The sequence below is a fragment of the Somniosus microcephalus genome, chromosome 21, assembly GCF_052327205.1.
Source record: "Somniosus microcephalus isolate GS21.2 chromosome 21, FLI_Smic_1.0, whole genome shotgun sequence".
NCBI classification, from domain to species: Eukaryota; Metazoa; Chordata; class Chondrichthyes; order Squaliformes; family Somniosidae; genus Somniosus; species Somniosus microcephalus.
Genome location: NC_141007.1, coordinates 41455299 through 41482154, shown reverse-complemented (window position 1 = coordinate 41482154; position 26856 = coordinate 41455299). Strand labels below are relative to the sequence as shown.

At 46.4% G+C, this 26856-nt stretch overlaps 1 protein-coding gene across 2 annotated transcripts in view; it reads left to right on the top strand.

Annotated features, from left to right (window-relative positions):
- The window catches only part of LOC147102734 (phosphoinositide 3-kinase regulatory subunit 6-like), a 134942-nt gene that overhangs the window by 35153 nt on the left and 72933 nt on the right, over nucleotides 1-26856 (top strand). For both annotated transcript variants that reach the window (XM_085963482.1, XM_085963483.1), the window contains exons 2-7: nucleotides 11919-12085; nucleotides 13636-13719; nucleotides 16062-16160; nucleotides 19228-19319; nucleotides 21469-21534; nucleotides 25233-25365. In XM_085963482.1, coding sequence (XP_085819608.1) covers nucleotides 12073-12085; nucleotides 13636-13719; nucleotides 16062-16160; nucleotides 19228-19319; nucleotides 21469-21534; nucleotides 25233-25365 — 487 coding nt within the window. In that variant the 5' untranslated portion in view covers nucleotides 11919-12072. The remainder of the gene's footprint in view (nucleotides 1-11918; nucleotides 12086-13635; nucleotides 13720-16061; nucleotides 16161-19227; nucleotides 19320-21468; nucleotides 21535-25232; nucleotides 25366-26856) is intronic.

Genomic DNA, 26856 nt, shown 5'->3' with positions numbered 1-26856 from the left:
CCATAACAGGAAAGAGGCAATAAGAAATTGGGATCCCTGCCTGAACAGAAGGTATTAAAAGCAAATTTGAATTGGACACTGGTGCTGCGGAATCCATTATAGCATCAGAAGTATATGAGGAGACATTTTGGAAAATTGCCCAATATGCTAACAACATTTTCCTGAAATTCTGGACCAGTCCTTGGGGAAAATAAAGATCCAAGTAAAATATGAAAATCAGACAAAACAATTGTCTGCAATTGTAGTTAAGGGCAGAGGTCCCTCATTGATGGGCCGAGATTGGTTGCATAGTTTGAGCCAGTATTAAGAAGAACACAGCTGAAAGACCCAAGGACGTACTCATGAAATAGTATGGAGTGGAAAAATTCAGGAGCACTAACATCGCCAGGGTGGTAAGATTAGCGCCCGGCGCTGATTAGCGGCCCATATTGCGATATTGGCTTCAGTGCTCTAAGAATGAAGTGGAGCGCTAAATCAAGCGTTAGCACATCACTTAGGGTGCTAATGGGCCAGCTGTGCCAGGCCGCTAATGAAGTTAGCGGTCAGTGCTAGCGGCCTCGGAGGCTCCTTCCCTGGATTAAAGGGAAGAGCCCAACGCTTACTCCAGCATCAGGTAAGGCCGGGGATGGGTGAGCAATGGCACCCGTAGGCCCCGAGAAGCAGCCCCAAGCACCCAATAGAGTGCAGGGCTGCCCCATCGGTGGCAGCAAAAGTGACAAAAGGCCATACCCGGGGTGCTAATTAAAGGTCGGCCTACCTGACAGCTGATGTCTTTAGTTGGCGCCTCCCCAACCCACCGGGCAATGCTGCAGCGCCCGCTCCAGCAGTCGCTGTTAGCGCCCGGCAAAGGTGGAGGGAGCGCTCCTCAATTTCCCGGTGGGGCACTAACGGAACGCTGCGCACCCGGATGACGTCACGATCTCTGGGGTGCAGGATTCCGAGGCGCTAACTGCCAACTGAATTTATAGCACGGTGCTGATATCAACCCGGATGGGGCACTAACGGAAGGTGCTAAGCTACCCAATTTCTAGCCCTATAAGTCCTTATTCAGTCCGAAACTTGATGCAGCAAAGGGTATCCAGGTACACCTTAATACGTAGGAGGGAGCAGTTCCAAAATTTGTTGTGCCCAGTGTGGTACCCTTAGCTCTTAGAAAGCATCCTTTTAAAAGCAGGGCCTATGAGATCCACATTTCCAGATTCTTAAGCTAAGGTGTGAAGTGATGTGCCTCAATAATCCCGAGACTCGATGTTAGCGAAACAAAACAAGGCTTTTATTAACTTAGAAGATAACACGCAGTGGAGAGAGGTATCTTCCATCTGGAGCTCTGCAGTACTGGATATGAGGCCAGACTGAGCTGGCTTACATAGAGGCCAGGTATGGGCGGAGCCCTACACACAACACATTCCATACATTCCAATATACAATACAATGGTGAGGAGAAACCTGAAACCAACCACAGTCACAGGCAATACAATGGTGAGGGGAAACCTGAAACCAACCACAGTCACAGGCAGTGATGAATGGAATATTTCATCACATGAAGCAAGCAGGCCCTCTGGACAGTCAATTATTTATTTTCTTCTGCCACTACAAGCTTCATGCTCACTTGTGTCTAATTCAGCGACCTCCCATAGCTCACTGTTTAAATCCCCTAGTTGGATGTATCTAAGCTGGTGCTTGGGAGGGCAACAGTGAGTGACGGTGTGGTATGAAGTGTTGACAGGGGCAGATAAGCTGGGGCCAAGCTCCTCTTCCTGAGGCAAATCTAGAGAAAGAAGAAAGGGAGAACGGTTACAGTGGTCTCACACCAAGCAGACTGCATCTAACTTACAGTAGGAGTGCATGGTACAGGGCTTCATGATATGCTTTGCTGACACTTAATGAAGGGTACAGTAGGATAAAAAGGAAGGCAAAAGGGGTTCCTCACAAACACCGAGTAGGCACTCATCCTCCAACTTCCCCATCTCTGACATCCACAATGCTACAAAACTTGGCAAAGCAGCAGATAGTGATGAGGATAATTGTAGACTTCAGGATGACATAGACAGGATGGTAAAATGGGCAGAAGCATGGCGGATGGAGTTCAATGGGGAGAAGTGTGAAGTGATTCACTTTGTGAGGACTAATATGGAAAGACAGTATACTATAAATGGCACAATTTTGAAACATGTAGATGAGCAGAGAGACCCTAGTGTCCATATACACGAATCTTTAAAGGCGGCAGGGCAAGTTGATCAGGTGGTTAACAAAGCGTATGGGTTACTTGGGTTTATAAATAGAGGAATAGGGGGAGAAATTCCCCCAGAGGGCCATTTGGGGCACTAAGTCAAAAATGTTTGAAAAGTTAACACCAGGCACCAACCTTTTCAAACATTTGAGAAATTCCCATTTTTTGCTCCAAGGGAAGTGGAGCTAAATCAAGCGCTCCGCTTGCCTCTTGGTGTGTAAGAGGCGGGGAATGTCCCGATCCGGGCCGATGTGCTCAGCAGCGCCAGGCGTGGCCACGCCGCGTTGCGGGGCTCTTCCCTCAATTAAAGGGAAGGGCTCCCTGCTGTGAGCTCTGCATTTATTTTTGGCATCTGCTGGAGCACTGGGCTGTGGGATCATGCTGATTGCCGGGCTGACCGATCGTGGCACTCAGCCCACGTCCGGTGCTCAGAAATTTTTAAAAATTAAATCGGCGATTTTTTTCATGTTGGCTGGCCACCGTGCCTTTAAATGGCGCCCCGCGAGCGGCTGGCCTCACTGTTCGCGACTCCTGCAACATTGCCCGGCGCTGCTGCGGGGCGCGAGGGGGAATTTTTCTCCCGAGGCGCTGCGCCCGGAGATGACGTCATGACCTCCAGGCGCAGAAGATCGGGGCGATACCCGGTAGCGCCGCTGCTAACCTCCCACTGGAGGTGCTAACGATGGGAATGTCACCCCCATAGAATATAAGATCAAAGCGATCATGTTAGAACTTTATAAATCACTGGTTAGGCCTCAGCTGGAGGAGTGTGGACAATTCTGTGCACCACACTTCAGGAAAGATGTAAAGGCCTTAGAAAGGGCACAGGGGAGGTTTACCAGGATGTTACCAGGGATGAGGGACTTCAGTTATGAGGAGAGGTTGGAAAAGTTAGGATTATTCTCCTTGGAACAGAGAAGGTTAAGAGGTGACCTAATAGAGGTTTTCAAGATGATGAGATGTTTTGATAGCGTAGATAAAGAAAAACTATTCCCTCTGGCGAGTGGGTCAATAACTAGAGGTCATGGATTCAAAATCATTGGCAAAAGATCTAGAGGGCAGAGGAGGAGAATTTTTTTCACTGAGTTGTTGGGATCTGGAACGCTTTACCTGAAAAGGTGGTGGAAGCAGATTCCATAAATAATTTTAAAAGGGAGTTGGACAGGTACTTGAGGATGAGGAACTGACAGGGTTAGGGACAAAAGATAGGGGTGTGGGACTAAGCACGACTACTCTTACAAAGAGGCAGCACAGGCACGACGGGCCGAATGGCCTCCTTCTGGGCTGTAAGTTTCTATGATTCTATGATCCTCGATGGACCTCCTCCCCAAGATTTCCAGAGCTTCTCCCACATACGGGCTAAGCAATTTCAAGTATACAGGCCTGTCAAATTTTGTTTGATAATCGCACCTATGAAGTGCCTTGGGACGTTCTAATACATTAAATGCGCCATATAAATGCAAATTGTTGTTGTTGCTACCTGTCACTGTTCTCTCTCCATTGTTATACACTGTCTTCTCCTTCAAAATCAGTATAAAATGTAAGACAGAGCTTTTGTTACCATGACTTGCAGTAAATACATTAGTGCCAGCTTGTAGCTCCTAATAGGTATGATGACAAGTGCATACAGCAGACAGCTACATTACATGGGAGGCTTCATGTGTTCAAACCAGATGCACGAATGAGAGTGAATGAACATGTCTAGCAATGGTCCAGGAATGCAGTGAAGGAATGAATCAGGGTCCAGGTAAAACCAGCAGCAATTCCAACCTAGGAGTAGAGGAAGAGTAGAGTACAGCTAAGACCAGGGAAGAAACTGAATTCTGCCAAGTGACTAACAGCAGGAGGAGATGTTGAATCCAGGAGAGCAGAATGGGAGCCCAGGTTAACTGAGAATGAGGCGTAAACTAGGAGACTGTGGAGGAGTGAGGCTCACTCAGGAAATGGGTGAGCAGCAAAGGTGCGCCAAGAAAGCCAGTGGATTGGGAGTAGCAAAGGTGCACCTAAGCTATAGCCCAGAAGCTGAAACAGTGGTGCAATGGATTTTTCTTTCTCTTTCCCCTTTCTTTTCTGACTTCTTTCTTTCTCTATGCATAGATTGGAGAAGAGAGGAATTGGCTCAAATGGCCATTTCTTGTTCCTTATTTTATTATCAATACCAATATGATATATTTACCTACTTACTTAACTCATTTTATCTTTAACTTTTGTTTGCAAAGCTGTAAATGTTACTCCTCATGTATTTAGACTAATAGAACAATACAATTTTTAAAGATTCTTGAATAACAGTTCAAAGTCCATTTACTTATCTGTAGTGAACAGAGTTCAAACTTCCTCTCCTTACTTAGTTCGCTGATCCAGAATGTAACGCTTTGCTTTTATGTTGCAAGCAGGCCAGGCTGAGTGAATTTATCTGTAAATAAACCACAATTTAATTATTAGTGCAAATGCTACATTATGAGAACCTGGGGGTGAGGTAGGGGGAGGATGTGTTTTTTTTTAGATCCTTGAGGAAGTACAATAGAACCTCTGTTATCCACACTCCATTTTTCACAGACAAAGTCTTGTGCAGATCATTTGCCTCTTTGCACAGTTGTTTTGGTTATCTCTACTGTAATTGCCTTTATTTCCGTGACTCGGTATTGCTGCACATTGATGCAAAACCAAACGTTGAGAACTCTCAATTATGTGCCAGTTTCCATTATCCATTGAGTGGGTTTCCCTTTGTAATGGTGAATTATTATTATGAACTGTACTTTCAAAATTGAATTTCTAATGTGATGAGGTTACTGTTTGAGGTGGCAGCCGCACCACTAGGTTTGAATGTAAGGTTGGCCAAGTCAACCTTCAAATCTAACTTATAATTGACTAGAATATTAGCTTATAAAGCTAATTTTCAACTAAATGAAAATGTTGACCAGGATTCTCCTCCCACAGCGGTGACCATTGGGCCAGGATTAACACCGGCCTTTCTGACACCACCACAATCCAACTCAGCTTCTGGTCGGGGTTCATCAGGTTTGCATGGGCGGGCTCTTAGCAGGATTCCAGCTGCCATAGAAACATAGAAGATAGGAGCAGGAGTAGGCCATTCGGCCCCTCGAGCCTGCTCCGCTATTCAATGAGATCATGGCTGATCATCCAAATTCAGTACCCTGTCCCTGCCTTCTCCCCATATCCCTTGATCCCTTTAGCCTTAAGAAATATATCTAACTTCTTCTTGAATATATTTAATGAATTGGCCTCAACTGCCTTCTGTGGTAGAGAATTCCACAGGTTCACCACTCTCTGGGTGAAGAAATTCCTCCTCATCTCAGTCCTAAATGGCTTACCCCTTATCTATAGGCTGTGACCCCTGGTTCTGGACTCCCCCACCATCGGGTACATCCTTCCTGCATCTAGTCTGTCTAGTCCTGTTAGAATTTTATAAGTTTCAATGAGATCCCCTCTCATTCTTCTAAACTCCAGCGAGTATAAGCCCAATCGACCCAATCTCTCCTCATACATCATTCCTGCCATCTCAGGTATCAGTCTGGTGAATCTTCGCTGCACTCCCTCCATGGCAAGAACATCCTTCCTCAGATAAGGTGACCAAAACTGCACACAATACTCAAGGTGTGGCCTCACCAAGGCCCTGTACAACTGCAGCAAGACATCCTTGCTCCTGTACTCGAATCCTCTCGCTACGAAGGCCAACATACCATTTGCCTTCTTAACCGCCTGCTGCATCTGCATGCTTACCTTCAGCGACTGGTGCACAAGGACACCCAGGTCTCGTTGCACTTCCCCTGCTCCCAATCTATTGCCGTTCAGATAATAATCTGCCTTCCTGTTTTTGACACCAAAGTGGATAACCTCGCATTTATCCACATTATACTGCATCTGCCATGCATCAGCCCAATCACCCAACCTGTCCAAATCATATTGGAGTTTCTCGGCATCCTCCTCACAGCACACACGCCCACCCAGCTTTGTGTCATTGCAAACTTGGAAATATTACATCTAGTTCCCTCGTCTAGATCATTAATATATATTGTGAATAGCTGGGGTCCTAGCACCGATCCCTGCGGTACCCCACTAGTCACTGCCTGCCACTCGGAAAAAGACCCGTTTATTCCAACTCTTTGCTTCCTGTCTGCCAACCAGTTCTCTATCCAAGTCAGTACCTTGCCCCAATCCCTGGTGCTTTAACTTTACACGTTAATCTCTTATGCGGGACCTTATCGAAAGCTTTCTGAAAGTCCAAAAACACCACATCCACTGGTTCTCCCTTATCTATTCTACCAGTTACATCCTCAAAAAATTCCAGTAGATTAGTCAAGCACGATTTACCTTTAGTAAATCCATGTTGACTTTGTCCGATTCTGTCACTGTTTTCCAAGTGCTCTGCTATTACATCTTTTATAATGGACGCCAGCATTTTCCCCACTACCGATGTCAGGCTTACCGGCCTATAATTCCCCTGCCAGCAGAGAGTTCGCACAGTCTGGCTGAGCAATCCTGGTGGTACTGCAGTGAAACTGCTGCTGGACCAGAAGAGGTGACTGGGCAACTAAAAGGCACAGAAACACCCCAAAAGATCTGCCCAACGGCTGCCCTGTGACAAAGTCCAAGGTCGATAATGTTAGCTAAGTGTGGGCCAGAATGGAGGCCACTGCAAGGCTGTGTCCCTCCATGGGGGGGGAGCCTCCGGGCCATATCAGCCGCTGCCCAAAACTGCTACCCATTTCCAAATGCCAGCCCTGGGAAGTGGTGGTAACATTGGCAGATAGGATAGATAATCCGGCAGAAACCAATGTCCCACCACTATTTAAAAGTGGCAGTCCAGCAGCAGTACCAGCGGAGATGGGGGTGGGAAATGCAAGTTGGGTGGTGACCTGGCAGTAGGTCTCACTGCCTGAATTTACCATCATTGCCCACTGTTACCTTGCCTAATTTTGGCTGGAGTCACAGAGGAGACTCCGACCCTCTCCCCTCGCCCCCGCTTCATCTCCCCTCCCCTCCCCCCTCCTTCCCCCCTCCTCCCCTCCCCCTCCTCTCCTCCCCCTCCTCCCCTCCCCCCTCCTCCCCCCCTTCCCCCTCCCCTCCCCTTCCCCCCTCCCCTTCCCCTCCCCTTCCCCCCTCCACTCCCCTTCCCCCTCATCCCCCCTCTTCTTCCCCCTCTTCCCCCAGTTGCTCTCTCTCTTCCCCCAGTTGCTCTCTCTCTTCCCCCAGTTGCTCTCTCTCTTCCCCCAGTTGCTCTCTCTCTTCCCCCAGTTGCTCTCTCTCTTCCCCCAGTTGCTCTCTCTCTTCCCCCAGTCGCTCTCTCTCTTCCCCCCAGTCGCTCTCTCTTCTCCCCCCAGTCGCTCTCTCTCTTCCCCCCAGTCGCTCTCTCTCTTCCCCCCGTCGCTCTCTCTCTTCCCCCAGTCGCTCTCTCTCTTCCCCCCAGTCGCTCTCTCTCTTCCCCCCAGTCGCTCTCTCTCTTCCCCCCAGTCGCTCTCTCTCTTCCCCCCAGTCGCTCTCTCTCTTCCCCCCAGTCGCTCTCTCTCTTCCCCCAGTCGCTCTCTCTCTTCCCCCCAGTCGCTCTCTCTCTTCCCCCAGTCGCTCTCCCTCTTCCCCCCAGGTCGCTCTCTCTCTTCCCCCCAGTCGCTCTCTCTCTTCCCCCCAGTCGCTCTCTCTCTTCCCCCCAGTCGCTCTCTCTCTTCCCCCAGTCGCTCTCTCTCTTCCCCCCAGTCGCTCTCTCTCTTCCCCCCAGTCGCTCTCTCTCTTCCCCCAGTCGCTCTCTCTCTTCCCCCCAGTCGCTCTCTCTCTTCCCCCCAGTCGCTCTCTCTCTTCCCCCCAGTCGCTCTCTCTCTTCCCCCCAGTCGCTCTCTCTCTTCCCCCCAGTCGCTCTCTCTCTTCCCCCCAGTCGCTCTCTCTCTTCCCCCAGTCGCTCTCTCTCTTCCCCCCAGTCGCTCTCTCTCTTCCCCCCAGTCGCTCTCTCTCTTCCCCCCAGTCGCTCTCTCTCTTCCCCCCAGTCGCTCTCTCTCTTCCCCCCAGTCGCTCTCTCTCTTCCCCCCAGTCGCTCTCTCTCTTCCCCCCAGTCGCTCTCTCTCTTCCCCCCAGTCGCGCTCTCTTCCCCCCAGTCGCTCTCTCTTCCCCCCCAGTCGCTCTCTCTCTTCCCCCAGTCGCTCTCTCTCTTCCCCCCAGTCGCTCTCTCTCTTCCCCCCAGTCGCTCTCTCTCTTCCCCCCAGTCGCTCTCTCTCTTCCCCCAGTCGCTCTCTCTCTTCCCCCCAGTCGCTCTCTCTCTTCCCCCAGTCGCTCTCTCTCTTCCCCCCAGTCGCTCTCTCTCTTCCCCCCAGTCGCTCTCTCTCTTCCCCCCAGTCGCTCTCTCTCTTCCCCCCAGTCGCTCTCTCTCTTCCCCCAGTCGCTCTCTCTCTTCCCCCCCAGTCGCTCTCTCTCTTCCCCCCAGTCGCTCTCTCTCTTCCCCCCAGTCGCTCTCTCTCTTCCCCCCAGTCGCTCTCTCTCTTCCCCCCAGTCGCTCTCTCTCTTCCCCCCAGTCGCTCTCTCTCTTCCCCCCAGTCGCTCTCTCTCTTCCCCCCAGTCGCTCTCTCTCTTCCCCCCAGTCGCTCTCTCTCTTCCCCCCAGTCGCTCTCTCTCTTCCCCCAGTCGCTCTCTCTTCCCCCCAGTCGCTCTCTCTCTTCCCCCCAGTCGCTCTCTCTCTTCCCCCCAGTCGCTCTCTCTCTTCCCCCCAGTCGCTCTCTCTCTTCCCCCAGTCGCTCTCTCTCTTCCCCCAGTCGCTCTCTCTCTTCCCCCAGTCGCTCTCTCTCTTCCCCCCAGTCGCTCTCTCTCTTCCCCCCAGTCGCTCTCTCTCTTCCCCCCAGTCGCTCTCTCTCTTCCCCCCAGTCGCTCTCTCTCTTCCCCCCAGTCGCTCTCTCTCTTCCCCCCAGTCGCTCTCTCTCTTCCCCCAGTCGCTCTCTCTCTTCCCCCCCAGTCGCTCTCTCTCTTCCCCCCAGTCGCTCTCTCTCTTCCCCCCAGTCGCTCTCTCTCTTCCCCCCAGTCGCTCTCTCTCTTCCCCCCAGTCGCTCTCTCTCTTCCCCCCAGTCGCTCTCATCTCTTCCCCCCAGTCGCTCTCTCTCTTCCCCCCAGTCGCTCTCTCTCTTCCCCCCAGTCGCTCTCTCTCTTCCCCCCAGTCGCTCTCTCTCTTCCCCCCAGTCGCTCTCTCTCTTCCCCCCAGTCGCTCTCTCTCTTCCCCCAGTCGCTCTCTCTCTTCCCCCCAGTCGCTCTCTCTCTTCCCCCCAGTCGCTCTCTCTCTTCCCCCCAGTCGCTCTCTCTCTTCCCCCAGTCGCTCTCTCTCTTCCCCCCAGTCGCTCTCTCTCTTCCCCCAGTCGCTCTCTCTCTTCCCCCCAGTCGCTCTCTCTCTTCCCCCCCAGTCGCTCTCTCTCTTCCCCCCCAGTCGCTCTCTCTCTTCCCCCCGTCGCTCTCTCTCTTCCCCAGTCGCTCTCTCTCTTCCCCCCAGACTCTCTCTCTTCCCCCCCAGTCGCTCTCTCTTCCCCCCCAGTCGCTCTCTCTTCCCCCCAGTCGTTCTCTCTTCCCCCCAGTCGCCCTCTCTCTTCCCCCCCAGTCGCTCTCTCTCTTCCCCCCAGTCGCTCTCTCTCTTCCCCCCAGTCGCTCTCTCTCTTCCCCCAGTCGCTCTCTCTCTTCCCCCCAGTCGCTCTCTCTTCCCCCCAGTCGCTCTCTCTTCCCCCCAGTCGCTCTCTCTCTTCCCCCAGTCGCTCTCTCTCTTCCCCCCAGTCGCTCTCTCTCTCTTCCCCCCAGTCGCTCTCTCTCTTTTCCCCCAGTCGCTCTCTCTCTTCCCCCCCAGTCGCTCTCTCTCTTCCCCCCCAGTCGCTCTCTCTCTTCCCCCCCAGTCGCTCTCTCTCTTCCCCCCCAGTCGCTCTCTCTCTTCCCCCCCCAGTCGCTCTCTCTCTTCCCCCCCCCCGTCGCTCTCTCTCTTCCCCCCCAGGTCGCTCTCTCTCTTTCCCCCCCCCCCCACCAGTCGCTCTCTCTCTCTCTCTTCCAACAACAACATGCCCTCGAAAAAGCCTCGGCACCGCCGGGCACTCCAGCTAGTATAGGTATAAAAGAGCTAGAAAAGGCAGAAAGCAGTAAAATTAAAATAAACGTTGAGATTCATAGGGGAAAACGGCCAAACACAAGTGAAGTATTTGGGTTTATAGAAACATAGATAGAAACATAGAAGATAGGAGCAGGAGTAGGCCATTCGGCCCCTCGAGCCTGCTCCGCCATTCAATGCGATCACAGAAATCACAGAAACCCCACAATGCAGATAGAGGCCACTTCGGCCCATCGAGCCTGCACCGACACATATCCCACCCGATCCCCGTAACCCCACGTATTTAATCCCCCTAACACTAAGGGTCAATTTATCATAGCCAATCAACCTAACCCGCACATCTTTGGACTGTGGGAGGAAACCGGAGCACCCGGAGGAAACCCACGCAAACACGGGGAGAATGTGCAAACTCCACACAGACAGTCACCCGAGGCTGGATTCGAACCCGGGTCCCTGGCGCTGTGAGGCAACAGTGCTAACCACTATGCCACCGTGTTGTCTTGGCTGATCATCCAAATTCAGTACCCTGTCCCTGCTTTCTCCCCATATCCCTTGATCCCCTTAGCCTTAAGAAATATATCTAACTCCTTTTTGAATATATTTAATGAATTGGCCTCAACTGCCTTCTGTGGTAGAGAATTCCACAGGTTCACCACTCGCTGGGTGAAGAAATTCCTCCTCATCTCAGTCCTAAATGGCCTACCCCTTATCCTTAGACTGTGACCCCTGGTTCTGGACTCCACAGCCATCGGGAACAGCCTTCCTGCATCTAGTCTGTCTAGTCCTGTTAGAATTTTATAAGTTTCAATGAGATCCCCTCTCATTCTTCTAAACTCTAGCGAGTATAAGCCTAATCGACCCAATCTCTCTTCATACGTCATTCCTGCCATCCCAGGTATCAGTCTGGTGAATCTTCGCTGCACTCTCTCCATGGCAAGAACATCCTTCCTCAGATAAGGCGACCAAAATTGCACACAATACTCAATACTTATGTAAAATTGTGTTTTAGATGTTTAATTTAGTATTTTAAGATTGAGTGGAAAAATAGTTATTCCTGATGTCACAGTTGTTTAATTACTGTAAAATTAATGCTTATTTAAATCTCTCGGTGTGTGAAGTGAAAACTAACAAAACTGTTGGCCCAAGAGTTTCTGTTGAACCTGCTGCCAGTCTAGTAACATTTATTTCCACCGTCTAACGTTTCTCCAGAGCTGCAGCTAGTATCGCCATTGCAGAGCGAACTTATTTCTTCATACACTTCTGCACAAACCACATGTGGTACCTGTTGCTTCCACTTCCCCACCTCCAGCTTCCTGTGCAGTATGTTGAAGACTGTATAGTTGTGCCCGTATCGTAGATTGTATCCTAGCTAGGATATTTCACTCTCAAAACTTGGCGATTTCAGCCACAACAAAAGGTAAGTGGTTGTATGCTTGTTATGATTTTGTATGTATGTGTTTTTTAAAAAAACAGTCCACTGTTGCAAGGAACCATTCACATAAAAAAATGATATTGACTACTGAACCTGCACGTTTGGGGTTAACAGCTGGAGCTGCTTTGGAGCAGTTTACAAACATTCTGACGCCATAAAAATGTATCTCTTTTATTTTGTAGGCTGTAAATGGTGACAAAAAGAAACAAAATGTAGACGTCGTCAGGATACACAATCACAATCAATAGAATAATCAGAAAACCAAGCATTTGTCCCAATCAGTCTCTCATATGTTGCCATTCGATCCCATTGAAGACACTAAGCAGCACTTTTATAATGGAGCCACAAGGTTTGTTCTAATGAAGTTATGTTGAAACTCCTCACATTGTTTCCAGCACTTGCTGTTCACAGAAACTAAGTTGTTTATTCTATGAAGTGTGATTCGTTGTTTAATTTTAATCATATGGTCAGTTCCTTCAAATTCTATGGATTTCTTTTGTAGTTGTAGAACCCTAAGTTTCTTGATTGTCTTAAATTTGAAAATGCTGCTAAAATTGGGGCTCTGACAATTGATTATTGAGTCCCAGCTGGGTGAAAGGTAACAAAAATCGGAGTGTGAGGGGTGTGGGTTATATCAGAATGTTACTATGAGGGATCTGGTGTATATTAGGGGAATTGTTACTGTAAGGGCTGCGGGTTATCTCAGAGAGTATTACTGTGAGGAGTGTGGGGTATACCAGGAGAGTGTTACTGTGAGGGTTGTAAATATATCAGACTGTTACTGTGAGGTGCGTGGGGCTTGTCAAGGGAGTGTTATTGTGAGTAGTGTGGGCTATATAAGGGGAGTGTTGCTGTAATGGGTGTGGGGCATATTGAAGTGATTTTGCATCGGGGCAGTGTTACTGCGAAGAGTGTGGGTTATAAGAAGGCTGTTAAAAAGGCATATGGGAACCTTGGCTTTATAAATAGAGGCATAGAGTACAAAAGCCAGGAAGTTATGCTAAAGCTTTATTAAACACTGGTTAGGCCCCAGCTGGAGTATTGTGGCCAATTCTGGGTGCCGCACTTTAGAAAGGATGTCAAGGCCTTGGTGAGGGTGTAGAAGAGATTTACTAGAATGGTACCAAGGATACATGTGGGGAGACTAGAGAAGCTGGGATTGTTCTCCTTAGAGCAGAGAAGGACATATATTTGAATAAAACTAATTTGCAACATTATGGGGAAAAAAGCTGGGGTGTGGGACTAAATTGGACAGCTCTTTCAAAGAGCCAGCACAGGAACGACAGGCCGAATGGCCCCCTTCTGTGCTGTAAGATTCTGTGGTTCTATAAGGTTCAGAGGCGATTTGATAAAGATGTCAAAATCATGAAGGGTATAGATTGAATAAGGAGAAACTGTTTCCAGTGGCAGACGGTTCATTAACCAAAGGACACAGGTTTAAGGTCATTGGCAAAAGAACCAGAGGCGACATGAGGAACAAAATGTACGCAGGGAGTTGTTATGATCTAGAATGCATTGCCTGAAAGGGTGGTGGAAGCAGCTTCAGTAGAACTTTCAAAAGGGAATTGGATAAATACTTGAAGGGGGAAAATTTGCACGGCTATGAGGAAAGAGCAGGGGAGTGGGACTAATTGGAGAGCTCTACCAAAGAGCCGGCACAGGCACGATGGGCCGAATGGCCTCCTTCTGTGCTGCATCATTCTATGATTCTATATGTATGAGAGAGGTATATCAAGAAATTTGAAGGTTAAAGAGAGTTTAACAGCACTGCTTGATTTTTTTTCAGAGAAGAGGAAGGAAATTAGAGGATCAATGGGTGGGGAAGGAGCTAATGACGTTTTCTTACTCTGGATTTCTTTATGTTATGAAATGATTTTCACTGATGCTTGCTTGTTGCAGTGAGGACTCCAGTAAACGACACTGGTGCAGAGTGGGAGAAAAAAGATGCAGGAGACACAAGGGTGCTGCAGGAGTACTACACATGTAAGTGACATGAGCACGTAAATTCTTAGGAACGGGTGAGCAAAAAAATTCACATCAACAGACACATTCTCACTGCCTTTACAGCACAGCCCAATAGCAAAGGGATGTGATTCAATGTACAGAAATCTCCCAAAGGGAGAAGGATTGAGACCTCAGTCAGAGTACAGGCAACTCCCTGAGGGAGTGGGACTGAGAGATACCAGTCAGTGTACAGATATGAAGGGATGTGCCAGAGTAAATAGAAGCAGACTGTTGCCAGTGAATGAAGGGTCTAGAACAAGAAGACATAAATATGTTAAATGGATGTAATTTGGAACGAGAGCAGAAGAAACTTTTTTTACTCAGCGGGCTGTGAGGCTGTGGAATGCACAACCAGAGTTAAGGGGTGATTTTGCCAGCCCTGGGGAGGCGGGTATGGAGGCAAGACTGCCGGGAAAATAGCAGAATTTGGGGGCGGTAGTTAACGGGCAGAAAATAGGATTATCCCCTTTTTGCCCTCAAGTGCGGGCTTCCCGACGGCCCCAAAAACCGCCAGCTCAGCGAATACTGGGTCTGCGGGGGTTGGGTGCAAAAGTGTGGTGTGAAGGTAAGTGATGAGTGCAAGAGTGTAGAGGTGAGTATCTGAGGTAAGTGCAGCATGTTTTTAAAGGTGTACTTACCTTTGTTTCTTCCTGCAGGCTTCAGTTGGTTTCTATGCGGAGTCTCGCACCTCCGCGTTGCAGATGAGAGATGTCCGTTGCATTCTCAGATGCAACAAACATCTCAATTCTGTAAAAGAAAGAAGGTTGATGAGGTTGTGTATGCAAGTTCTCATCAAACTGCAGAGATTGTCACTGTTTGACAGCTTCACAGCTGTCAAACGATGACAATTCGACAGATGACACGTCATATGTTGACGTGCTCTGAAACTGGCTTTCCCTTAATTGGCCTGCTAAGCCCGCTGGAAAATAGCGTGGGTTGGCCACAACTCGATGGAGGCAGGACTGAAACCCGACAAGCAGCAGTCCCGCTTCCAACGCGCCCCCATTAACAAAATCGCCCCCCTTGTGATTAAAGCAGAGATCATGTCAGCATTTAAGAATAAGTTACAGAGATGGTTGAAGGAAAGAAGAAAAGGGATATGGGATTAAGACTACTGCTCATGTGGAAGATGAACACCAGTATAGACTGGTTGGGTCAAATGGGCTGTTTCCATGTTGCAATTCTATGTATCTCTAAATCATCTGGCATATCAATGCCTTTCACTTTGCAGACTTGATTATTGAGGGACCTGTTTTCTCGAACAAATTGTGAATCCTTTCATCTGGTATGGTAAACTGCCCGCATTGAGAAGCTGACTCCTGTGTCATACCTAATGAGCTGCTGAACTGGATTGATGATTTCCCCAGCTTATGAAGAAAAAGGAGTTTAGGATCTTATTGTCTACTCCTACACAGGAGGTTGGAGAAGCAAGCATAGACTCACCCTGTTTCACATTTTCATTGAAGGGGAAGAAAACTCTGAAGCACATTTGATTGAAATTTATCTCTATTCTAAGAATAGAACCATCATTATTTAATTTCACATTTTTATAAAAACATCAATTTAATTGCCCATTTGGGTGACTCTTCAGCTGGACCTTGTTTTTTGCTGCCACTCTGGTGCCATCAATGATAGGGACTGTCCCAGAGTGGCTCCATAGTAAACAGTGGGGTCTATGACTTCAGACCAGCCTGAGAACCATTCCACGGAGCCTGACTGATGATGTGAAAAAACCAGTGTGAACTACAACACTGCTCTCACATCCTCACTACAATTTCTGAAGGATACACTTATTTCCTTTGTTCTCCCTGAATTTTCTTTTCCTTATATAATGCACTGTGTAGAGCAGCATGAACATACCAAGAAGCATTTAGAAACTGACACTAGGAACACAAGTAAAAATAAACAAATATAGAATTTGGCCCTTAAATCTCAAGTTATTCTGTGTATTTTTAATGTGCTGCTCTTCACTCCTGCTGCCAATCTGTCTCTCTCTTCTGGCTTTGCTTTTGGTTTGTGTGTTTCTCTTAAGCTCTTCCTCTTATTCTTTCTCTTGTTCCTCTTTCATTTTGTACCTTTTCTCTCCATTTTTTCTCTGCCTCTCTTATACTTTTCCCTCCTAATCTTTATCTTTTATTTTTACTGACCCTCTGCTGCTCCAGATCCCCGAGGAGCAGAGTGCAAATGCTGTAATAAATTGGCCTATGAGAAAATATTCTCTGACACTTTCCTATGGCCATTTCCCCATTTCCATGGGGACTGGAGACTCCGAGAGTCGGTGTTAACGATATGCATTTTATTTTGTTTTTATTTGTTTTTAGCTGGAAGCCCCGGTACAGCAGCAACTGCTGAGGCTGACATCCAGCGCAGTGTACAAGCCATTATACGGGAACTGGACAAAGAACACCAATGCAGTCGAGGTAGGGGATCTGTGGTATTGGCAAGGTTACTGGGTAAATTAATGGTTAACTATTGCATAGATCAAATCACACATAAGGCTCATTACTCAGCCATTAGAAAGTGTAACTAATTGCTATAATTGATATTTGCTTGACAGCTTTATGATTGTGCCTTTTTTATTTAAGAATAATGGCCCGTAATTTCCGATCGGAGGCTTCCTATGTGCGGAGGCCTCCTATCGGGGAAAAAATCTACGCCCTTACCTGAGGGCTCCCGAGGTGCGGCCATTTCCGATCCTGGGCCTCTCCACAGTCGAAATGCGCAGGGGCAACGTATCCCAGGGGCGCAGGTGGTTTGCAAGCGTCCCTGGGATCACGTGGGCCAGGCGAGCCAATGGGAGAAGGGAATCCCCTTTCATACTTTTGACAGATAGACCTGTCAAAAGTATGAATGGAGATCACTGAAAAAAGACACTACAACATTAAATACATTTTTTTAAAGCCATCACATTTTTAAAATGAGTTAAAATTACATTAAATTAAATATTTTAAACAAAAATGTAATTTTTTGAAAAAAATAATTAAAGTTTTTTACGGGGCTAATAATAAAGTTACCTTTTTTAAAAGTATAAAATTTTTTTTGTTGCTTTTTTAAACTCTTATGCTGGTAAAAACAGGCCTTACGCCTGCTTTTACCAGGCGTAAGATTTTTAAGTGATTTCAGTGGGCGGAGGTTCTACAGAAAGTGGAACTCTCCACCCGCAGAGCCCCTTCTCCAGGGCAGGAGTCCGATCTGTCGAAAATGCCTGTTTTCAGCGCATGCGGTTCGCATGCCTGAAACCGGCATTTCCGATGTCCCTATGGGTGTGTACACAGCCTGCACACACCCGCAGGGATCGGAAAATACGGGCCAATATGTTTAATATCGACTTTAAATCGTAGTTCTATCTGCTGTCTTGTTTTACAAAAATCCCTTAAACATCCTTGCAAAACCAGTTGTGTAAGTGAATTGCAAATCATGGAACACCAGTCACACATGAAGTAATGGAATGGATGGAGTTCGCACAATGGAAATTGGGACATTTTTAAAAACTATTTCAAACTCCTGTAAAAATAGAAATACTTAAATAGTACTCACTGATTCCCTGTACTAAGCTGCCTCTGCATTCACCAATCCCTTTCAGCAGCCTTGTTCTTTTAATTTTGATCAAGGCACTTTTAAATGGCCTACCTTGAAATAGGACAAGGATCATTGGCAAGCATTCTGAGCAGAGTGACAAGGTTCATGTTCAGGCTTAGGGTCCAAAATGTGTTTACATTGAAGAAAAGAAAATGGGGGGGGGCGGGGCGGTGGGGACACATTATCCAGTTCTTCAAAATGATGACGCATGGATAATGTAGGAGTAATCGGGTTATTTAACGTGTACTGTGAGCAAACTTAAATGACATTAGTACAAATGTAATAAACCTCAAGTAAGACTGCAGATTGGAAGGTTTTTTTAAAGCCCTACAGTGTCTTCATGCGATTGAAGGTTTATTAAGATATGTGCAGATGGAACTGATCAATACGATACGGGACACAAAGGACCCGATATTGACTGGGGGCGGTTGTGTAAGTAGGGGGGGAGGAGTTTTGGTCGGGAAACCCAGAAGTCCCGGTTTCCCCGCATGCAAATTCCACAGTATGCATGTTTTTTTTTAAACTGGATCCCTGCCGGATGCCAGCCTAATTGACAGGCCTGGCTCCCTGTTGGGCAGGGAACACTCTGGAGGAGGCCTCAGCTGCAGGAGCAGGTAGGGAGCTCGCTTCTGCGTTAGTGGGAGCGTCGGCTTTGGCGGGGGGGTCGGATTCCGGTCCGATCCCCGATCCAGGGAGGGGGATGGTCTTTGAATGGGGGAAGGAGTCCGATGGCAGCGGAAAAGGTAAGCTTGGGAAGCCAGGGGAAGCACTCCTACTCCTCCTGACCCACAAGCAGTGTTGTAAAGGCACTTACCTTTTCCACGAAGCAGTCTTCACCTCCCGTTATCTGCCGGGTATCCCGAGGCCTGGGAAACCCAGCCGGCCAAGGTTAAACCTGCAAGACAGGTTAAATCTGAGGCTTCTGGGAGCGGGTTGGTCGCCTGCCCCCTGTCCTGCCTCCATTAAACCTGGAAGTGGGCGGGTGGGGTTGGCTTTGAGATTTTTACATCTCACCTGACCCCAACCCACCCATTCTTGGGGGTTCAAATGACCTCCAATGGTTCTTGTGCTGTTGGAATCATTAGGTACTTTCCACAGATGACATAACTGATCAGTGGGCTGTAATTCCTAATCCTTATTGTTGAATGCTATTATTTATTGAGTTAAAACTATTTAAACTTTCAAACAGTATAAATAAACCTGGCTATTTTCAAAGCCAAATGGAATTTCCTGTGTATTTGCATCTAGAGTCCTGCGTAATTGGGGCATAAGGCAAATACCCAGTGTAAAAGATCGAGGAAACTGGGGTGCAAGTGTGTTATGCATGTAATTACACTACAGCCAAATTTCCTCACTCTTTTATGGCCATCTATTGATCCCTGCATTATAATGGTTCCGCCCCAGACTAACAAGTCATGCACACAAATTTCCTGCAATTATGCTGGTTCAAAACATGTGTAAAATTAAGCCCAGAATTTTAGGTGCAGCAGGAAACAAAATAATTTTTCTGGTGTTTTATTGCTATTTTTTGAGCAATTTTTGTTTTTACCTCATTGAGATCTGCACTGTTTTTTGTTTCATTGAATGCATTTTATGGCAGTAGTATAAATCGCATTAAAAATTGAAAAGCTTCCACAATTTCATGTTCTTAAACATGCTGTGCCTAATAGGCAAGAATGATAGTCACATGGTTTGAAACTTTAATTTTCATATTTAAAAAGGGAATATATGGCCTGAGTTCCTCGCTTTCCTCGGGGTCCCTGATTGTATTCACTAATTTCCACTTGTTTACCTCCATTTTTACTTTCCAGCTTTCCGACAGAAAATCGACCTTACATTCTTGGGTGCAAATACATTTATTAGAATTATTGCCAATAATAAAACCATTGTATTTGTTTTTTTCTACAGGGATGATTAGATGGACCTTGCATAAAAAGACTGAACGAGACCCGTACAGCAACATTTTTCTGGTTAAAATTCTTATTAATGAACTGGAACTGGTGAGAAAGTATTTTAAAGAAAACATGCAATTTTCCAATGATTATGAAGGACTGATAACCCGCTGGTGTTCCATAGATATAGATCCTTTAACTGTCTTGCACAGCAGCAAGCTACGCCTTTATGTACCTCACAAACACCCTACCAATGCACAGTTGTCATTGAACTTGGCAACAACATTTTGTGAAGATGTTGGGCCAGATTTTCAGTGTGCTGTGAGGTGGGCTTTTAGGCGTGCAGGGGGCAAAAATCCCGAATTCGGGGGTCCCGACACCATCCCGCCCAAAACCTGCCTCCACGTAAGTTTCAGAGGAGGCGGGTACCCATCCCGCACTGGGACCCGCCGACCTGAGGCGGGAAGGAATTAGTGCCAATTAACTGCCTGTTAACAGGTAGTTAACAGGCAGTTTTTAGCCTAATCCCTATTTTGAGGGGTGTCGTGTGGGATTCCCGACGGCTCCAAACCACGCCAGTTAGAGCAGGCGGGCCGTCGGGTTGAAGGACTTGGAGGGGTCGAGATGCCAGTGTTCAGGTGAGTGATGGGTGCATGAGTGCAAAGGTAAATGTGTTTGGTGTGTCTAAAGTGTGTAAAGAAGTTTAAATTACCTGTACTTACCTTAACAGCCTTTCTTCCTCTAGGCGTCGGGAGTCCATCACTCAGCCGGCACTGAAAGCCGAATGGCTGCGATCTGTCAAAAGTGACAGCCTTCAGCTTTCAGTGCCGGTGAGAGTTCTAACTGAGTCTGCGTAGAAGGACTCAGGTTAGAAGTTAGACTGTCAGTGTTTGACAGCTTCAAACAGCTGTGAAACACTGATATTTCCTCTGTCAAAAACTCTTGACTGATGAAATTTCAGTCTGTGACGTCACCTGTTGCCGGATGGCCCTTAATTGGCCTGCTGAGCCCGCTGGGCGGGCTCAACAAGGTCAATCAAGGGAAAATCGCGTGGATTGGCCGGACGTCGATGGAGGCGGGACTAAAACCCGAAAGTTGTAGTCCCGCCTCCTTCCCGACTGCGGAATGAAAATCCAGCCCGTTGAGTTTGAAGCTTTTTGTGGTTTAAAAAGGAGGGCCATGGACCTTTATCAGACATCACCATAATGTATATTGTGAATGAGGAATTCTCCTTTGAATTCAAATATTCTTGTGCCTACCAGTTTCAGAAAAAACACGAGTTAGTCTTCAGCCTGTTCCCCAAGTCAGCAGGTGCGGAGAAAAGAGCCCAATGCCTCAGTTGCTGCTCCTGTCCGCTCATAGCTGGTAATCATCACAATACACTTTGGCTGCTGTTTGGGCATTGGATAAAGATAGTGGCTAAAGGGAAACAAAAGGTTTTAAATTAACAATAGAGGCGTAGCGCACATGTGCCAAAACTAGAGGTGGATGTGCAGGAGTCAGTGGTGGCTATGTTAAGGCATTAGTGGTCAGAGGAGATGAAAGCCAAAAGTTTAGGCATGTGGGATTAGGAGTGAAGCCTGCGTGCCAGTATAATGACCTAAACTCTGAGTCAGACTATTGCCTGAGGTAAGATTTGGTCAATCTGGGTTTCAGCAATGTTGTTGAATTTGTGAATTTTAGTATTTGAACCTTGGTCAGATTCAGTAAAATTAGCATGACAATCCAGAGTATGTAAGCCACTCCAAAAAGGGATTAAATTGCCAGTCTGCATTACAGGAGATGCGCTGTGAGAAATGACAAAATCAGAGCAAGAGATTTTCTTCTACTGGAGGGAAAATTTCCTCTCTGTTATTTGCAGCAAAATCATTTGTGCTCTCTTATATGTTTATGATGATGTTACTACAAATAGTAAACAGAGGAAATCTCCCCGCCCCACACCCCCAAGTTTGAGGCTAGGTTACATCTAAGGGGTAGAGTATAGCTGAGTGCAACTAACCTGTATATGTATTTGACTCGTGAGAGCGTTAATGTTGATTCTATGTACTGCAAGTCCAAAAATCTTCTATTCCCCAGCAAGGTCATCCTTCCCTTTGAACACAAAGCTCCCCATCCCATATGGATCTTAATAAATAACTCATAAAAGCTCCATAATTAATAAAATAGTAAATATTAGCTACATTTATTTTATTAATGAGCTGATTCTTGAGAAGTATTAAGTCTTGAATCACACATTGACTGGAATTGTTTTTAACAGGCGAGGAAAGACAATAAGCACTACATTCTACCTTTACTGAACACCTTAATGTACGCTATTATTCAGGTGGGTGCAGAATGAATGTTGGTGAGTATTTGGTTTGCAAGATAAATGTAGTGTTCTGGATTCTCCAATGTAATTTAGTCTGTTTAGGCAAGCAGATATACAGGCAGTTTTCACCACTTGTGCTTTTCTTTTGATACAACATCATTGATAAGAAAGTGAGATAAAAGTGCACAAACCGTTGTTATTTACTGGGATACAGTGGATGTTTTCAAAAATTGTGCACCACTTTACCTGAGCAAACAAGTGCTGTGTGCAGATTCCATTCTAATGAGGTATTTGCTGTACTTGGGTCTGGAATCACTTTATAAAAGAAGAAATGGTTTTAAGTATAATTTGCACAGTCAGAACAGCAAATGTATTGAATGGAGGGATGCTATCACTTTCATTGTAGACGTAGAAGAAAATTGAACTGACGACAATCCTCCACAAAACTGCTGGCCTGACAAGGAAGCGCTCCTAACCTTGTAAAAATTGTGGGTGCTAATCTCCCATTGTTTTTGTTTTTTGAACCAAATTTGTTAGGTTGATATGCGTATATTCGCAAACACTTGATCGAGTGGTTGAAAAGAGAAAGTGCGGGCAACACTTGCAGTGCTATCCTTGCAACTGCAATGAAATTAGAATGACAACTTTCTAGTTTGTTTGTTTGCTTGCACTGGAGATGTCGGAAGAAAAGGTTTCATTATGACATTGTACTATTATTCTTCCAGGAAGTATTCTTATTTTTTGTTTTATTTCTTTACATTAACGTAAAAATAAACTTTCATTTATATAGCACCTTTCACATCCTCAGGATTACCCAAAGTGCTTTACAACTAATAAATTACTTTTATAGTGTCATTGCTGTTGTGATGTAGATAGACATGGCAGCTAATTTGCCCACAGTAATGTCCCAGAAACAGCATTCAGATAATTGACCAGTTAATCTGTTTTAACCAGTGTTGGTTGAGGGATAAATGTTGGTTAGGACACCATGAGAATCCCCCTGCTCCTCTATGAATAGTGCCACAGGATCTTTTGCATTCTCCTGAGCAGGCAGACAGCTTCAGTGACATCTCATCTGAAAGACTGCACCTGCAATAATACACTGAAATGCCGGAGTGCGGCTTAAATTACATAGAAACATAGAAGATAGGAGCAGGAGTAGGCCATTCGGCCCCTCGAGCCTGCTCCGCCATTCAATGCGATCATGGCTGATCATCCAAACTCAGTATCCTGTCCCTGCTTTCTCCCCATATCCCTTGATCCCTTTAGCCTTAAGAAATATTAACTCCTTCTTGAATATATTTAATGAATTGGCCTCTACTGCCTTCTGTGGTAGAGAATTCCACAGGTTCACCACTCTCTGGGTGAAGAAATTCCTCCTCATCTCTGTCCTAAATGGCTGACCCCTTATCCTTAGACTGTGACCCCTGGTTCTGGACTCCCCGACCATCGGGAACATCCTTCCTGCATCTAGTCTGTCTAGTCCTGTTAGAATTTTATAAGTTTCAATGAGATCCCCTCTCATTCTTCTAAACTCCAGCGAGTACAAGCCCAATCGACCCAATCTCTCCTCATACATCATTCCTGCCATCCCAGGTATCAGCCTGGTGAATCTTCGCTGCACTCTTTCCATGGCAAGAACATCTTTCCTCAGATAAGGTAACCAAAACTGCACACAATACTCAAGATGTGGTCTCACCAAGGCCCTGTACAACTGCAGCAAGACATCCTTGTTCCTGTACTCAAATCCTCTCGCTATGAAGGCCAACATACCATTTGCCTTCTTAACCGCCTGCTGCATCTGCATGCTTACCTTCAGCAACTGGTGCACAAGGACGCCCAGGTCTCATTGCACTTCCCCGTCTCCCAATCTATTGCCATTCAGATAATAATCTGCCGCCTTGTTTTTGACACCAAAGTGGATAACCTCGCATTTATCCATTTTATATTGCATCTGCCATGCTTCTGCCCAATCACCCAACCTGTCCAAATCATACTGGAGTTTCTCGGCATCCTCCTCACAGCACACACACCCACCCAGCTTTGTGTCGTCTGCAAACTTGGAGATATTACATCTAGTTCCCTCGTTCAGATCATTAATATATATTGTGAACAGCTGGGGTCCAAGGACCGATCCCTGCCGTACCCCACTAGTCACTGCCTGCCACTCAGAAAAAGACCCGTTTATTCCAACTCTTTGCTTTCTGTCTGCCAACCAGTTCTCTATCCAAGTCAATACCTTGCCCCCATACCCATGTGCCTTAACTTTACACGCTAATCTCTTATGCGGGACCTTATCGAAAGCCTTTTGAAAGTCCAAATACACCACATCCACTGGTTCTCCCTTATCTATTTTACCAGTTACATCCTCAAAAAATTCCAGTAGATTAGTCAAGCACGATTTACCTTTTGTAAATCCATGTTGACTTTGTCCGATCCGGTCACTGTTTTCCAAGTGCTCTGCTATTACATCTTTTATAATGGACTCTAGCATTTTCCCCACTACCGATGTCAGGCTTACCGGTCTGTAATTCCCCGTTTTCTCTCTACCACCTTTTTTGAACAGTGGGGTAACATTAGCTACCCTCCAATCCATGGGTACTGTTCCAGAGTCTATCGAAATTTGGAAGATGACCAGCAATGCATCTACTATTTCTAGGGCCACTTCCTTAAGTACCCTAGGATGTAGATTATCAGGCCCTGGGGATTTATCGGCCTTCAATCCCATCAATTTCTCTAATACCATTTCCCTACAAATTCACAAACTTCTGACTCGGAGGTGAGAGTGCTACAAATGGACCAACTGACCTCTTTATCAGCTAAAGAGATAGTGATAGTGAAACTATTGCATCTATTGGCATCCCACAAACAACAATGGGTTGTGCTGAAATTGGGTGGGAATGTACAACTAATAGTTAACTAAGTCTGGCTTTGTTGAATTGGTGACCCTGGCATGGGTGCGGGAATGCGATGGAACACAAACCCAACTCTCTCTTCAGTATTCCTTTTTTTTTAAATTACAAAACATGGCAGTTGATTTAATATTAAATTTTAAATACTCCATACTTTTGACTAGGACACCAGGAGAATTCTCCTGCTCCTCTTTGAGTCTTTTTTTTTTAGCTCTTTTCAAAACTGAAAGAGCCTTTTTGGTTTCAAAACAAGTACATCTGCACTGTAACCCCTACTAAACTGATTTTTTGAACTTTCGAAAGATGAGCATTAGAAAGTAGAATCTGAGAGTTGCACCAAGCAACAGAACATATCTCAATCTTTTGTTGTCTTGGAATAATCTCAAACATTGCAATCTTGTTATGTTTTTGAGGTTGATGCAGAAATTCTGCTGCAGTTGGAAGTGTGAAGCATATTTTAAGACTGTTAACTTCATGGAGGAAACAAGGAAAGCAAAACTCAAAGCTTTCACAGAATTGCGTGAATCCCAAGTGTATATTACAGCCCCTGCAAGTTGAAAGGCACCTTTCGTTTCCTTTATAATGCATACTTTTTTTTTATCTTCCCAGATTTCCTCATTTTAAATTTTGCATCTAAAGTTTGTGTCTTCTGTGGCCAAATTAACTGCCACCATTATAGTTGATGAGTTTGCCAAGTTACTTCTCATCACATAATAAAAGTGGAATGGTGCTTAAATGTTTTCTAATTAATTCAATATTGTTAAAAATATTCCAATCGTCATGAAGCACTTTCCTTTTCAGGCTGTGTATATTCCTGATGATCTTCATGAAAAAGCATATAAATTTTGCAAAGGGCTGCTATCCTTCGCCAAACCCTACTGCACCATTGGACATGAATATGCAGTTATGTTAAAGGCTGAAAGAAAAGCACCAGGTATGTGGGTAAACTCTAAATGATGAATGATGAACACAGATCTTTAAATACTGCAGAATGCAGTGTCCTAGGCCCAATCATCTTCAGCTGCATCATCAATGACCTTCCCTCCATCATAAGGTCAGAAGTGGGGATGTTCGCTGATAATTGCACAGTGTTCAGTCCCATTCGCAATCCCTCAGATAATGAAGTAGTCCGTGTCCGCATGCAGCAAGACCTAGACAACATCTAGGCTTGGGCTGACAAGTGACAAGTAACATTCGCACCACACAAGTGCCAGGCAATAACCATCTCCAACAAGAGACAGTGTAACCACCTCCTCTTGACATTCAATGGCACCATCAACATCCTGGGGGTCACCGTTGACCAGAAATCTAACAGGACTAGCCACATAAATACTGTAACTACAAGAGTAAGCTGGGTATTCTGCAGCGAATGACTCACCTCCTGACTCCCCAAAGCCTTTCCACCAACTACAAGGTAGAAGTCAGGAGTGTGATGGAATACTCTTCACTTGCCTGGGTGAGTGCAGCTCCAACAACACTCAAGAAGCTCGACACCATCCAGGACAAAGCAGCCCACTTGATCGGCACCCCATCCACCACCTTAAACATTCACTCCCTCCACCACCGGCGTACTGTGGCTGCAGTGTGTACCATCTACAAGATGCTCTGCAGCAACTCGCCAAGGCTTCTTCGGCAGCACCTCCCAAACCTGCAACCTTTACCACCTAGAAAAACAAGGGCAGCAGGTGCATGGGAACACCACCACCTCCAAGTTCCCCACCAAGTCACATACTATCCTGACTTGAAAATATATCGCCATTTCTTCATCGTTGCTGGGTCAAAATCCTGGAACTCCCTACCTAACAGCACTGTGGGAGTACCTTCACTACAGGGACTGCAGCGGTTCAAGAAGGTGACTCACCACCACCTTCTCAAGGGCAATTAGGGATGGGCAATAAATGCTGGGTTTGCCTGTGACGCCCACATCCCGTGAATTAATAAATTAAAAAAAAAATTCTACCTTTTTGAAGTTATTGCTTTCCTACGAGTGTAGGTGTAACTATTGGCTGGGGGGGGGGGGGGAGGGTGGCGGGTGGGTCCTCCCCATACTTTGTCAGAAAAGAATTTCTCTCCCCTCACTCCAAATCCCAGAATTGCCCTAGATGTCTCCTCAAACTCTTCAAACATCGTTGTGCCTAACCCTGTGGGAAAAACAGCTTCTAATAATCGCCACCAAGCCGGTCTCCTTATGGTCAAAGTAGCTCTAAGGTGACATACCAGGTGATGGAAGTTTGAGACCAAGTCAATCATCTGTGGCTAACTCAGTATTCCAATACCTGAATGACACCATTCCATAGTTCTTCAAAGCACAGGTGATGATTGCCCAGCTAGCTTGATTCACTAATGGAGGGGCAGATGTGTGGAAGGGAATCTTCCCATTTGACTGCAGATAACCTGCAAGCCAATGCTCTAATAGATAGTATGG